This window comes from Lissotriton vulgaris, chromosome 8, assembly GCF_964263255.1.
Source record: "Lissotriton vulgaris chromosome 8, aLisVul1.2, whole genome shotgun sequence".
Classification (NCBI taxonomy): Eukaryota; Metazoa; Chordata; class Amphibia; order Caudata; family Salamandridae; genus Lissotriton; species Lissotriton vulgaris.
The window spans coordinates 689,833,374-689,847,748 of record NC_141696.1 but is presented as its reverse complement, the minus strand read 5'-3'; the positions used below and the strand labels follow the sequence as shown (position 1 = coordinate 689,847,748).

The following is a 14,375-nucleotide window of genomic DNA, read 5'->3' as shown; positions in this document are numbered from 1 at the left end:
CCTGTCCGGTATGCGCACACCCTAAGGAGAACGACGTTCATGTAGTCTTTTTTTGTAAGGGCTACGAGAGGAGCCGGAAATACTGGCTAGTCCCCTTACTCAGGAATCTGGGATTTAGATCCTTCCAAACCGCCTACAGAGTTTTAAAGACAGACTTATCCCCTATTGTAGTTTATGCCCTGTCTAAATTTTTAACTTCTATGTGGTATGCTCGAAGTCGATGGGTAAAAAGGCTTGTATAAAAAGATTCGTCGACTTGACATAGACTGAAATCAGGGCAATTCATTTTACCACTGTTTTATCATTTGATCACTATTGTTGTTTAATACGTTTTTAAATTTTGTATGAAATGTAATGCATCTTTTATGATCTTGTGATCGAAATAAAGATTTCTAAAGTAAAAAAAAAATATCAATATTCAAGATTAAAAGAGTAATCAGATATCGTCCTACATGAACACACAGGGAGTACGCTGCTTTTTCATTACGGTATTCAGATGAATTGTGAAAGGCAATAGGAGTTGGATTTACTTCACTACTGTCTCGCGGACCGGGACTCTTATAGGACTTTGAAATGCGACAAATGAATAATATATTGTGATTTGACTTCACTACAACTTCGCGCAATTAATACCCAACCATTTTCATCTTATTCTATACAAGAGCATGTGGCTCAATCTGATGGGGAATCTGGTAACTTCACTGGTTGCATTGTAACATTTTTTAGATAGCCATACATTTGCCTATAGTCTGCTAATAAATGATCATGAACTTGTCTTACCAAGGTTTGTTTTAAATCTATTAGAAGGATTGAAGGAGAATGATTTTAATGATTGTTAGATATGATATTTAGCTGTCATTGTATTATAAAACTATTTATTTAAGCTTATTTCCCCTGATTAATATTAACTCAGAGATATTAAATGTGTAATTTACTGTAAATCATATTTTGATCTATACAATATGTCTCATACTACTAATATTGGCACAAAGTCTTACTTCCAAACACATTAAGCTATGGACTCATTATTGTATTGTCCTTTATTTTGATCTTCCAAGCTCTGTCTTGTATGACACAGCACTTGGTTTAAACCAATTCTGTAAGATCAATTTTGGATCTGGAGAGGTCATAGGTCCTCAGTGTCTGCATTATTGCACTGGCTTACTTTGAAATAAGTAGTTGTTTTCAAATTTCTATAACTTTTGCACAATAATTTCAGTTTGCATCAACTCTTTTGATATTTGAGGTCAGCTGATTTATTGCTGCATTAGAACCCTACATTCACTTAACACATCAGTGATAGGACTTTCTCAGTAACTGCTTAGTAACTGCTGAAGTCAAATGGAATTCACCACCATTTTCCTTCCAAGCAGAACCAAATCTGTTAAATGTTGCAAAAGACTTTAAAAACTGGCTTTTCACCGTCTTTTTCGACCTCAGCTTTGTGCACTCAGCCAAGTCTTTACACGAGACCTGTCTGTCAGATGTCATATGCGTTTGGGGTATTGTAGCATTCTACAGAACTCTGTAAAGAAAAGAATGAAAAAAGGTTGAAAATAATTCAAGTCTATATCATTTGTTAATGTAGAATTCATTGTGACATTTGACCAAAAGTGATGCTACTTTAGAGTTTATCATCATCTAGCTGGCTGTTAGGATCATATACAGCTGTAATTATTTGTATTCTGATTCCGTCTCCCATAATATTAGAGCTAGTATCTTGCTAAAGAATTGGCTGACTTTTGTGTATTTCCCATGTATAGAAATCGGTATTTCACAAGTAAATATTTACGCTTACCAACTTTAAAAAAAAAGCTAGAGGTATATTTGACTTCAATAGTGAACAAATAAGGTCAGAAAAGGTTATGTATAGCATGCCTAATTCATGAATGCCAAGTAAGACACCACAATGAACACAGAAAAATTCACTTTTATATTGGTATCCAACAATTGCACTGATGATCGGGAGATGAGGCCACTTCAGAAACAAGGCTGCCTTTTTCCAATATGAAAGCCTGCAGTTCAAGCAAAAGTGCACATGACAATTCTACTCTAACCCATAATCATTTACTAACCATCCCTATATAGTTTGGGCTGAGAATCTTGGCGAATAAACTGCAGCATTTGAATGCAGATCATTGTGCAAGCCCTCCATGCTCCAAAATTGTATAGAATAAAATGTGCTGTTAATTTGCTGCGATCATCTTAGTATGGAGTGGTTGGGCATAACAGAGGGGATCATATTTATTGGGGATTTTCAACTTGCTGTTTGGTGAACAAGCCACATAAAAGGCTAGTGAAGAAGAAAATATGGACAGGGAAAGGAAGTTGGTGTGGAAGAGTAGGTTCCTGAATCCATTGGAAAATTCTGACATATTGGAAGTCTGCTGCTTCTTCATTGAATAAACAAAATGAATGATAGAGAATAACAGAACTGTCAAAGATTATACTTCAACTTTTCATGAATATAGCTGGAAGGAACTCCAGACAATAGAAGCGTGTGCTGCAATTTATGTCCTCTAAGCCTCTGTCTGGTGTCCTGGTGCATTTCTCTTGCTGGTATGAACTTGACGATTCTCTTCTCCAAGCTGATAGGGGTAACATAGTGGTGTAAGATGTGAAGCAGTGTGCACAACATTTGGCAGCCAAATTACGTTTTTTAAAGCTGGTTTGTTACAAATATACTTTAGCTTGCACACCAGCCTGGCTACTTTGTTTTGAATACTTTATTTATTTTATGCTTCAAAAGTAGTCTTGACAACAATATTGCCTAGAAGAGTGCAGCATGGAGGTCGGCTACAAGACAAAAGATGTTGTGGGACTGAGTCATCGATCAGTTATAGTTCTTGACTGTGAGAATCATTTGAGTAATGTATTGTGTTTTTTTTTAATATTGCTTCATTCCTCTCTATGGGTTGCCGAAGTGCATTTTTGGATTTGTAGCTCACTTCACAGTGGATGAGTGCATATTTAGCCAATCATTGTATTTACTGTGCCCCCATGTGGAAAGCGTTTTAGTGTTGTGTGTGACAGACCTGAGAGGTGCTCTTATCCTACCCACAGGCACAGTATTTTCAGAGTCAAGGAGAAAGAAGTGTGAGAGATAGGCCCGCAAGCAATAGTAAAAACTAAAAGATATTGGCAGCTACACAGAACCAGCCTGGAAAGAGGGACAGCTGTGCATCTATGCCAAAAAGGGGGGGTAATCAAAGTAGAGAATGGCAAGTAAGAAACACTAGCATACTTTGTAGGACAGTCAGAGACTATAGCTTTAGAGCCCACTCTCTCCCTCTTATAGCCCGAGGCAGAATAGTTATGGGTAGATTGTTCTAAACTAAAAAAGGAGAAACAGAAGGACAAACGCTGGCATATTGGAGCAGATTAGCCATAATTAGCACTGAGACATAACATTGTCTCCAAAGAAGCGCGCAACATTCCAATGTTCTTATAAGGTTATAGAGTCTTTTGTAAATGTTTGCAAACGTTTTATAGAGATGAGTTGAGCCACAAGGAGGCAGAATCAGAGATTCTGAACCTGTCTTAAAAAGTAGTTATGAGTTATTTAAATGCTGTTTTGGTAATCTGTGTTAAAGACAAACAATGATTGCATGTGAAAACAGTCACATATGAAAACAAATTATTTCATAATATAACCTTCCACTAATACTTCCAACCTAAAATCCAACCTACAACCAGTTCGACTAGCAGCAATGTGTCACAAAGGTTCTAGACTGGAATAAGAAGAATACATAAATCAATTCCTAAAACGTGGAAATTGAGATTGGTGGGATTGAGGCATAAAATATTGGTTGAAATATTTATTGGGCTATATTGAATTGAGATTTTGTCAGTCTACATTTAGAGGTGCATGCTTTAGCCAGTTTTTAGGCTGTTTTCATGTAAAATCCCTCAAACAGAATGAGCCGTATGGGAAAGGTCAGCTGGCCATTGTCTAGATCTTCTAGGATGCATTTCATTAGGTCAAAAATTGCTAATTGGCTTCTATTTTGTGACCAAAATCCAGTTTGATAGGCATCCAAAGAAGGGTTACTTTTATTTTAGCCTTCTCTTTCTTTCTTGGTTTGTCTTTCTCTAATCCTGGTGATGCCAGAAGTTATGGTTGGGCGGGACATTGCATGGTACAGGTTGAGTGAAAGCTCCTACTGCAAAAGTTAAATGTGCCATTTCTCTGCTGAATTTGATCTGTAAAAAATGTGTTCATTAGGAGAGTGCTTAAAAATTAGAGAGATACCCCTTCTGAGCACCAGGGGAGTGGGGTACTTTAAACAGTAAAAAGAGGGATTTTCCCTTGGCAGACACAGTTATAATTTCATGTATATGCAAATATGTATATTCATAAACGTAATGTATAAAATTATGTTTATGAATTGTAATATGTTATAGTGTGACTACGTTCTGTGCTTATGAATTTTTAAAAAGTGAATTCAATTTTTTTTACTAAATAACTTTTTTAAAAAGAATAAATGTTTTAAACTTTACAATTTGTGTGTGGATGTACTGTAGTGCATGGGACCTGGTGTCTTTATATAAACATATGTGCATATGCATGAAATTATAACTGTGTCTGCCAAGGGAAAACCCCTCTTTTTACCATTCATTAGGAGAGTGACATTAGAAATTAACAACTCTTCTTTTACATTGAACAGAATTGCAGGAGAGATGTAAACTTTGAATTTGTTTGGTTTTTGGTGCCATGGAAACTTTTATGGACATATACCTCACATGTAGTGCACAGTCATTTTTTGTGGGCTAATTAGGGGTAGAAGTAATGTTGCCAACGTTGTTCTTATCAAGACAATTGTATTGGAAAAGAAACCCCATCATCCTAGAAGGCTGATTTATCTATTGGCATTTGAGGCATCTACCTATTTTTATTTCGAATCACCACCTCCATTTTTTTAAATTGATTTTTGGAATCATGGGACATGGATTTTGTATTTCCATCTGAAAATGATGAAGTGGATTATTATCTGGGTGCCTGTAAAGTATCGCTACATTGTTTAAATGACTGAAGGAGCAATTTAGTAGATGGAGATATCTAAAAAGGCATCTAGTTTTAATTTACATCAAGAACTAAAGAAGGCAGTTTGTCTACTTTTGGGTATTTGGTAAGGATTAATTGAGGATTTAAAATGAAATTACAAAGCCATCTGATGTGAGATATGGGCACAATCAGTTGAGTCATGTCCTGAGGTGAAAATAAAACCTAACAAGTGACCTTTAATGTGTATATGTGCCTATGTGTGCCTGTGAGTGCATGTGTGTGTATTAGAGTGTGTTTTCTTGTGTGTGTGTGCGTGTGTGTGTGTGTATATGTGTGTGTGCATGCGTGTGTGTTTGGCTGCATGTTTGAGTGTGTATGAGTACTTTTGACATGTTCATTGACTTTAGCAGTTAGCGATTTGCATGTGATTCACGTACCATGAAAAATATTAAGCAGTGTTTGTGTGGTTGGGCACTGCCCCTGTGAGAATCTTTGGAGACTGCTTCCATCTTGTGGAAGACAAACTAAAATGAAAGAGTACTTTCTAAATAAAATCTTAGTAACCTTAGTGAAAGTTGTTATTTTTTGCTTTGTCTGGTCTCACAATCACTGACAGCACAGACATGAGAATTGGTCCCAGCTTACAACTGGAAGCAGTTGCATTATAGTAGCATGTCATATGTGGCCATAAGCAGCATGGACTATTCTTTCCAAACGTTTGGCACCATTACCAACACCACTAGCATGCTATGTGTTCTTTATAATCTGCTGTCGTCTGAATCTAGTTGTCTGTCTACCTACAATCTCTGAACCATATCTATTGGTGAACACCACGGGTTAGGTGTGTACGTGCAATGTATGTGGTAAAATTGGTTGCTTTTGGTATTTTTTTTCAAGCAGAATTTGGTTGACAGACATTAATACATATCATAAGGAACTGACATTTGGAAAGGATTCCCTAAAGATGCCCTTTACAAATGCTGATTTGGTATGTTTTCCAAAACCTATTGAAAGATTAGGAAAAGGTTTTCACAGTAGGCATGGGCGGAAAATCCGTTCCGCTCGCGGATTTTGCGGATTTTCGGTAAATCCGCAATCCGCGAGATTTGCGAATCTCCCGCAAAATCCGCAAATCCGCGAGCAGCGGATTTTGCTCGCACTGCTCGCACTGTTCGCGTGAGTTCGCGTGAGTTCGCGCCCCGCGAATAAGTGCAAAATTGCAGAAATACGATCTTAGCAAAACTGAAAGTAACTACTTACCAGGTTCAAAAGTTCAGGCTCATCATTAGTAGCCATTTCCTGTAGTGCTTCCTGAGGGGCCCCTCCAGAGTTCAGTTGCCAGTTGAAACTATTATGTGACCCTGCTCTGAACCTCAGAATAGTTACACATATGCCACAAAGGTCCTGAATTACAGCTAAGGGAGACAAGCAGGAGCCAGGCTGGAAGTTAAAATCCATTAATCAGCCCCTAATTCATTATTGTCAGTTGGGGCAGGGCAGGTGTTGTAACTAATTTTGCAACAATGAAAGCACTTAGCAAGTGCAAAAGATCACTAATCAGGGCGCACTAAGGAAGCAGGTGCCAGCTAAAAAAATATTCTGTGACACATTAATCAGCCCCAAATTAATTCAGGTCACTTGAGGCAGGGAAGGTGTGCTTTGCTTTGCCGAAAATAATGTACACTGGACAACCAGAGGGTGTGGTGATGAAACAGGGGGTGGCATGGGTGGGCCAGAGGGTGGCATGAGTAGTCAGAGAGTGGCAGTGGTGACAGAGAGTGGCAGTGATGAAGAAGAGTGTCCCAAACAGGCTGGACACGTAGAAACAACAAGTTCGCGAAACTTGCGACCCGACAGGTAAGTTCGCAATTTGCGAAAGTGTACAAAACCCTCGCGAACTGGCAGAAACACGGGCGAACACAAAAAAAAATAATCCGCAAATTCGCGGGAATTCGCGAACGCGAGATCCGCAAAATTCGCCCATGCTTATTTCACAGTCGTAAATGGTCCAAGTACATTTGAAAGAGGATTTTAGTGTTCGCAAAGCCTCTGATTTACAGATTCCTAGGGTTTACGAACGCTAGAACCCTCTATACATCTGGCTCTTTATCATTTACACAATTTACTGAACTGTTCCGTAGTCAGGTAATATTTTCTTGCCCTTGACTTTATCTATACTTTTGTTTTCAGGAATGTACGGTGTATGAAACAGAGAACGCTATTCTCCATGTTGTAAGTACTTCTTTTTTAATCCTTCATTATTATTCTTTTACTTATGGTTTTTGGGAGATACGGTTGACTAAACATTTAAAGAAACTATTTTACTGCCTAAGAATGAATTGTTATGATAATGTGCACTGCTACCCATGTAAAAACAGTCCAAATGTTGTGATAGGGCTGATATTTGAGGTCATACCTATGTTTCATTACAAGCATTTACGCATTGCTTGGACAAACAACACATTTATAACAATCTGACATGTTGGTTAATACTGACAGTTATCTAGTACTTTTTGATCCAAATGAAGAGATTGCACAGGTATCAATTCTCATTATAAGATAGTACATCTATTAATCAATTACATTTTCATAAGATTCGTGAAGACTTTTTTTAGATACATATAATGATGAGTTGTACTTTCAGACGTCTATAATATAAATGTTGTAGGTTTGCAGTAATAAAACATGTTGAACCATTGCACCCCTGCAGATTATCTACTCGTTTAGGAGACAAAAATTCATTGTCTCCTCAGTTGGATTTTTTGCAATGATATTTATTTGAGAACTGCAATACAGTTGCTTTTTGCTTTCACCAGTGGTTGTACAAAGCAGGTCCAATTCTTTGCCTTTAAATCCGACGCATACAGATACCTTTATATGCTATTTCATGTAAAAATGTACATAACTGAGGAGTTGATTCCTGCAAAACAATCAGTTAACTTACACCAGCTGGTGTATTTTGCGACCTCAGGCTTATCTTTGATATCATCGACAAAAAAAGTCTCTCAAAAGTTTTAATGTCTCTATCATCTTCATATGAAGAGTTGTATGTCACTTTATCCTTGTCAGAAATACTGACCTAAAGAAATGTTACATACCCAATCAACTAAGAATGTGCCACCAAGATAGTATACAAGTGAAAGTACATAATTACTAATGTTAAAACCACATCTACTTACTCTGATGAAGTAGAGGTAATAGTTTTGTACAGTTGATACTTTTGTAGGTTGAATTTCATCTATGATGCAATGACCCTATGATATGAACATATGTTGGGTTTGGCACTGCATGAGGCTGAATGCATAAATGAAGAATCAATTTTGCACTGGTACATTCTCTTTGTTCAGGGTGCCCCAAACAATACAATGTGAGTTGTCTAGAAGATTCACAGTTGGGGAACTTATTTCATGTTTACTTTGATACATTATGTAACTAGAGCTGATCTGTAAAGAACACAATGGCTAATAACTGTATAAGGTAACCTGCATATTAGTCTTTTGGTTATCTATTCTCCAATTACTTTATATTTTTGTTGTGCTTCTGAAAACCTTTCAGTAATGAACAAATAAGCAAGAATCTGTTGTTTGACAGAGTAAAATGAGTTTGTTCTCACAGTAAAGAATTTTCCTGCCCTTGGTCTTCATCATTTCGAGTGATCAAAAGCTTTTAAATAATATGATTCATTTTTTATTTTATGTACTCTGTATCAAGGTTTCTATACATAACATTGCAGAAGTAGCTACCTAATGGTACATTTCTTATTGAATAAGGTTCATTTGATTGAGTCAAAAGTTCTTTCTATCTTAAAGTAAAGTATGTGGCTAAGCTTGCCTAGATAAATCAGTCTAAAGAGGAATTGAGTGTGTTACTGATGGCTTGTTTCTTTCAAACAGCACTTGGCAAAATACTCTGTGTGATGTTTGCAATACAGAACAAAACCATTGGCTGTTGTGCTTTGACCAGAATAACGAGGGAGATATGAGGTGGGCTGTAAAGGAGCAGATTTCAAGGATATGTCCTTTGGAAAATGAAAGGTGGCGCACATAGCACTATCAATAAAGTATTGCAGAGGAAGATGGGGACCATGTTGCCTCTCTGAAAAAATGTCAACTGAATCACTTCTCCTGTGAGTTAAATTAGGCAAAGTATAGTAGTCTAGTGTTCTAGGAATCTTGATTGGTGAGATATCATGTTACCATAATTATTTGGACTACTATGTTTATAGAATGCATAAAGAAATATGAGGCGTTAAACTTGCAGAAGGGTCTGTGGATGGATAGGTTTCAGAGCAGGATTGGAAAAAGAAAACTATTCACATTGGAGCTTAAATCTGGGAGAATATCAGAGTCCAAAAGGATGCTCTTCTTAAAAATGTTTTGCAATCTATTGTATGGAAATCCCACCTGGCAAATATTTCCTGCAAAGAAGCTAGAATACTAATACTAACCTCAGATCACAACTTTCAACATACTTTGCAATTTGGGAAGGGACATCTCTTCATCTCTGCGAATGGTTGTGTGATATACATATGGTTGAGTTCACATTGCATATGCTTGTGTACTGTACATAACATGCAGACACCAGGAAAAGACAGTTTATGCTTGCCAAACTACTCACAAACATGTTTGTGAATCGAGCACAATGGCTCTTTCTAACAAACATGTTTCATAGACTTTCCTGATGACAACTGTTGACATACTATCTATATATCATGGAATGTTCTCTCTTTTTCATATACTACTTATTATATTTTTCTATCATGGTCATTTTCTTAAATTAGCTACACAGATAATAGTGTTTCATCTAAAAAATGACTCATGTAATTTTCTAAATTTAGGCAAAAGTAAACCAAGGGTTGGATTTAGTTTTTGGTGGATGGGTAACCCGTCACAAACTTGACTGTCTCATTTGTGACAGAGTACCTGTCTGCTAAACTCTAAATGAGGACCTACGTAAACATGGAAAGTGGATAAAAAGTAATTTATTATATTTGTGATTTCAATTTTCAAAAAGGTGCATTTATGTTTAAAGAAGATGTTCAAGACCTAAAGGGAGTGGATTTGAAAGTGTCCCAATGGGTTGGAGATTGATATAAAGGCCACCAACTCTTGTAACTTCTGCAACTCACCAAACATACCCTGGAATGTATGCTTTGTAGGCTTATACATCAACCAATATGGATTATGTTTTCTCAGTTTGTTGCAGTTGTATTTCTTGAGTATCTTTATCCATTTTAATATTTTTTAATATTTTTTTCATTTTTTATATTCTACTATACATTGTACTATTTGCATGGATGTATTTCTGAAGTAGAATATATCTGGCACTAAAGCTGTTAAGTTACCTGAAGGTTTCACAGTAATGAGTCATTTAAATAATGGGCTTTGGAGTCATCAAATGTCAGTAAATTAATTTCTCTGAAGCGAATTCACAATTTTGCCTTCAAGTGATACATTCTATTACTTGACATCTCAGGCACAGCATGGTGGGGGAGTGAGCATGCAACACACTGTCTTATTACACCACTTATCTTTAAACACAATACATTGATAGAAACTGTACAGCCTTATGCTTTACATTCCTAAGTACCAAAATATGTCAATTTGCTGATTTCTGGAAACAGCCTGGTCACTGAATGTTGGACTCATCAAATTTATGAAATACAAACATTACACTACATGAAAAATCTAATTTCTATGTTCATGGTGTCACTGCATTTAAGTCAAGATTAGGTGGAACAGCTTAACAAGCACATCACTATTACAAAGCAGGTTAAAGCACCACAGATCATTTTGTATTTAAAATAGGTTTATAAAATGTTCATTTCTTATACAATTGCCTTTGGGTCCTGTTGAATGAAATGTACATAATTGGTATTGTTGGCTTTTTTACCAGTCTGGCTGATTACCTTTGCTGTCATTTTTACATAAAGAGGGGTAAACCCAATGGTACTGGGACCTGGGAGAAAATTGGTACGCTATAGGATGGCCCCAGTAACTAAGGACAAACTAGGATTAAAAATGAAGAAACATATAAATAAACATATGAATCTACCCAGTGTCTAGCATGAGGGAATGTTATTTAATCACATTGCCACATCAAAGAACATTTGACATATTTTTGAGAACTTCAATCATCATAATTTAAACAAGAGGTGTCCAAAGGACAGAGAAAAGAAGGGGAGGGGGTGAATTGATGTGAGGATCGTGTTCATATAAGAAATTGGAAAAGGAAGTGAAAGCAATAAATCATTTCGCTATTGGAATTCAGTCAGTATTTACAAGCCAAAGCTACATGGATTGGTATATACGTTTCTACAGCACTATGCCCTATTCATGGAACACAGTATGAAATCTCTGTTGATACATGGGCTAGTTGTCAGAAAAGAAAATGTCGATGTTTCGACCCCGTGGAAACAACGTAGGTTTGTAGACACCTTACAATGGGGTCTTCATCAGGACAGAAGTGTGTGTAGGTGGGCACCAAAAGTCCTTCTAATAGGACATCATACGGAAGCAGGGACGGGTAGGTCCTAGGGCGTAGAGAGCGACATCCACCCTAAAGTATGTAGGGCAAATAGCTTGTCCCTTCTTAGTATAAATCAAATACCACTGCGAATTTCATAAGACTTTGTTGTCGCTTAAACATAGGAAATCAATCAGAATAAATCTCTTCTAAATCACGTTGTGGAAATCAGTTAAGATGAGCAAGCTTCAAGATTCATTGTATCCAAAAGCTAAAGCGGTGCACCAAACGCTACTCGCCAGCAAAGAAGCCGACAGGGAAAAAAAAATACAAATACAAACTAATTTGGAACACATACTGAGCTTCTCAACATCCACCAGGAAGAACAGTGGTCAGGAAGTGAGTAATGTCCTTGTACATCAAGAGTGACTACCATCCGGATAAGTAATGGTCTCCACATACTACAAAAGAAAATGACAAGTGGCAAGGTAACCTGTGCGCAAAAAGGTAATCAATTATCCCCATTAATTAGAAATCTAGACAGTTATTTGTGTGCTCCAAGAATGGGGACAGCCACTTATACCCCCCAAAAAAGGAGCTAACACGTTAGTCCAAAATCAGAAAAAGAATGTTCTGAGCACATCTTTTCGTGTAAAACAAATTCCAAATCAACTTCCTGGTGATCTTTATTCTTGATTTTCAGAATCCTCTTCAAATCACAAATTGCCGTAGCCAACACGTGTTTCGTCAGTCTTGATTCCAAAGAATCTCTGACTTCATCAGTACCAACCTAGTATAACGCCGTTGGCTCGTCGTGAGAGCACACTCTGCGACCTAGATATTGGATAACTCTTTGGTGATCATTCATGTCCGTATCATGGGACATTTTGAGACAGAGGTTTGATCATTGACCTTTATGATACTTGACAAAAATGAAGAATTTTGAAATTTGGTTTGAGAATTAACTGACAGCCCTGATGAAGTCAGAGATTCTTTGGAATCAAGACTGACAAAACACATGTTGGCTACGGCAATTTGTGATTTGAAGAGGATTCTGAAAATCAAGGATAAAGATGACCAGGAATTGGACTATTGAGTGGATTTGGAATTTGTTTTACACGAAAAGTTGTGCTCAGAACATTCTTTTTCCGGTCTCCACATACTATTTGTCGACCATCTACATAAACAACACCCACCTGGAAGATCGTTGAGATGAAACAATGGGATGAAAGAGTAACTTTATAAGGTCAATGAGATGAGTCAATGGGGTGAAAGAGTGATTATACCAGGGGAGCCCCTAGGATGAAATAGATGTCGGTGGCTGTACAGCCAGGAGTTCTTTGAATTGCATTAACATAGTATTCAATGCTTCTGCAATGAAGCGTTTCCGAATTCCATGGGCCTCCTCCCAGTGCAGCACAGTACTCTCAGCAGTGCCTCAGCTGTGCAGAACCCTACACCACTGGGCAAAACTCAGCACCTTCTGTGCCCACCAATACAAGATCAGTAAACACTTTTCCAAAAGAAGGAGCAGATTCAGAAAGTGTACCCTTACCTTATGACTCTTCCTCCTCGGAAATATGGCCAACACTGTAGCTTCCCAAGATGTGATTGTTGTGAGCTCGGTAATAGTAGCCAACACAGTGTGTATGTAGGCTATCAGTAGCCAGATACCGTAGGGCAAGACCAAAGCATATCACCATTTCCATTTCCTTTTGTAAAGCGCATGGTTACACAGCCGGGATGACCCCGCCCTAAGTATTAGAACTCAAGAGAGGAGCAAAAGAGAGTCAGTGCATTGCATGCGCTAAGATACTCAGAACCTAGAACCGGAACTAGATGATCTTATTAGTAGATAACACTTTCACAAGGTTTGGCTCATAAAGACACTGGCAAAGTGTTTCATCTTTTGGATGCAAGATAGGAAAAGTATTGTGATCGCATCCTGACTTTTTAAATCGTGGCACCATAACCAAGTGAGCTCCTGTACATCTTAAATTGTGTGCATGTGAAAAGGAAGTTATCATCAAACGGAGATAGCTCAGGCCATTGTTCCACAGAATTCTGTAGCAGTAGCACACAGCCTTAAAAGCCCGTTCTGTCTATTACCTGTTTGGGACTCTGGACTACAGCTCCCAGCTTTCCTGCTCCCACATCCGCCGTCCATGCCACTTCACAGCGCCTGGAGGCTCTTCATAAGCGGCCGCGGGCTCTCTCAGCCCGGGAAGCCCGTCCTGTCAGTTACCTGTTTGGGACTCCAGACTACAGGTACCAGCTTTCCTGCTGCCACATCCGCCCTCCACGCCCTATCATCACGCCTGGAGGCGCTTCATAAGCGGCCACGGGCTCCAGCAGAGCGGGAAGCCCGTTCTGTCAGTTACCTGTTTGGGGCTCTGGGCTACAGGTCCCAGCTTTCCTGCTGCCACATCCGCCAACTACGCCACATCACCGCGCCTGGAGGTGCTTCATAAACGGTTGCGGACTCCCGCAGCGTGGGACGTGCGCAAGCATCCCCGGGCCAAGGGCAGGCCTGTCTGCTCCAGTCAGTGGCCGGGAGAGGCTGGGCTGGGCCAGGTATGTTGGCTCTCGTTACCGGACCAGACTACCCCCAGGCTTCAGCTCTTGCTTGGAGTGAGTACTTGAGCCAAAGAATAAGGTACATTGCATGCTTCCTTTGTATAGGGACCTATGACTGTTTTATTCACGGCTTACATTTTCAAGCCCTTTTATCCTAACTCAGGAAGTGCCCCCTGTGTTCCCCATCTGACCCTTGAAGAGACTGTTATCTTGTAGCTCAGCTCATATAAGACAAAGCATCTCCCGATTGATTAGAGATGGGTAAAAGGAAACTGTCCGTCGGACAAGGGGGTTCACTAGGCACCAACGTAGCTGGGCCAGTTGGGAC

The 14,375-nt window shown here is 38.6% G+C and overlaps 1 protein-coding gene across 2 annotated transcripts in view; it reads left to right on the top strand.

The window, feature by feature from the left end:
• The window catches only part of CNKSR2 (connector enhancer of kinase suppressor of Ras 2), a 1,783,347-nt gene that overhangs the window by 696,329 nt on the left and 1,072,643 nt on the right, over positions 1–14,375 (top strand). For both annotated transcript variants that reach the window (XM_086934554.1, XM_086934553.1), the window contains one exon: positions 7,196–7,237. In XM_086934554.1, coding sequence (XP_086790680.1) covers positions 7,196–7,237 — 42 coding nt within the window. The remainder of the gene's footprint in view (positions 1–7,195; positions 7,238–14,375) is intronic.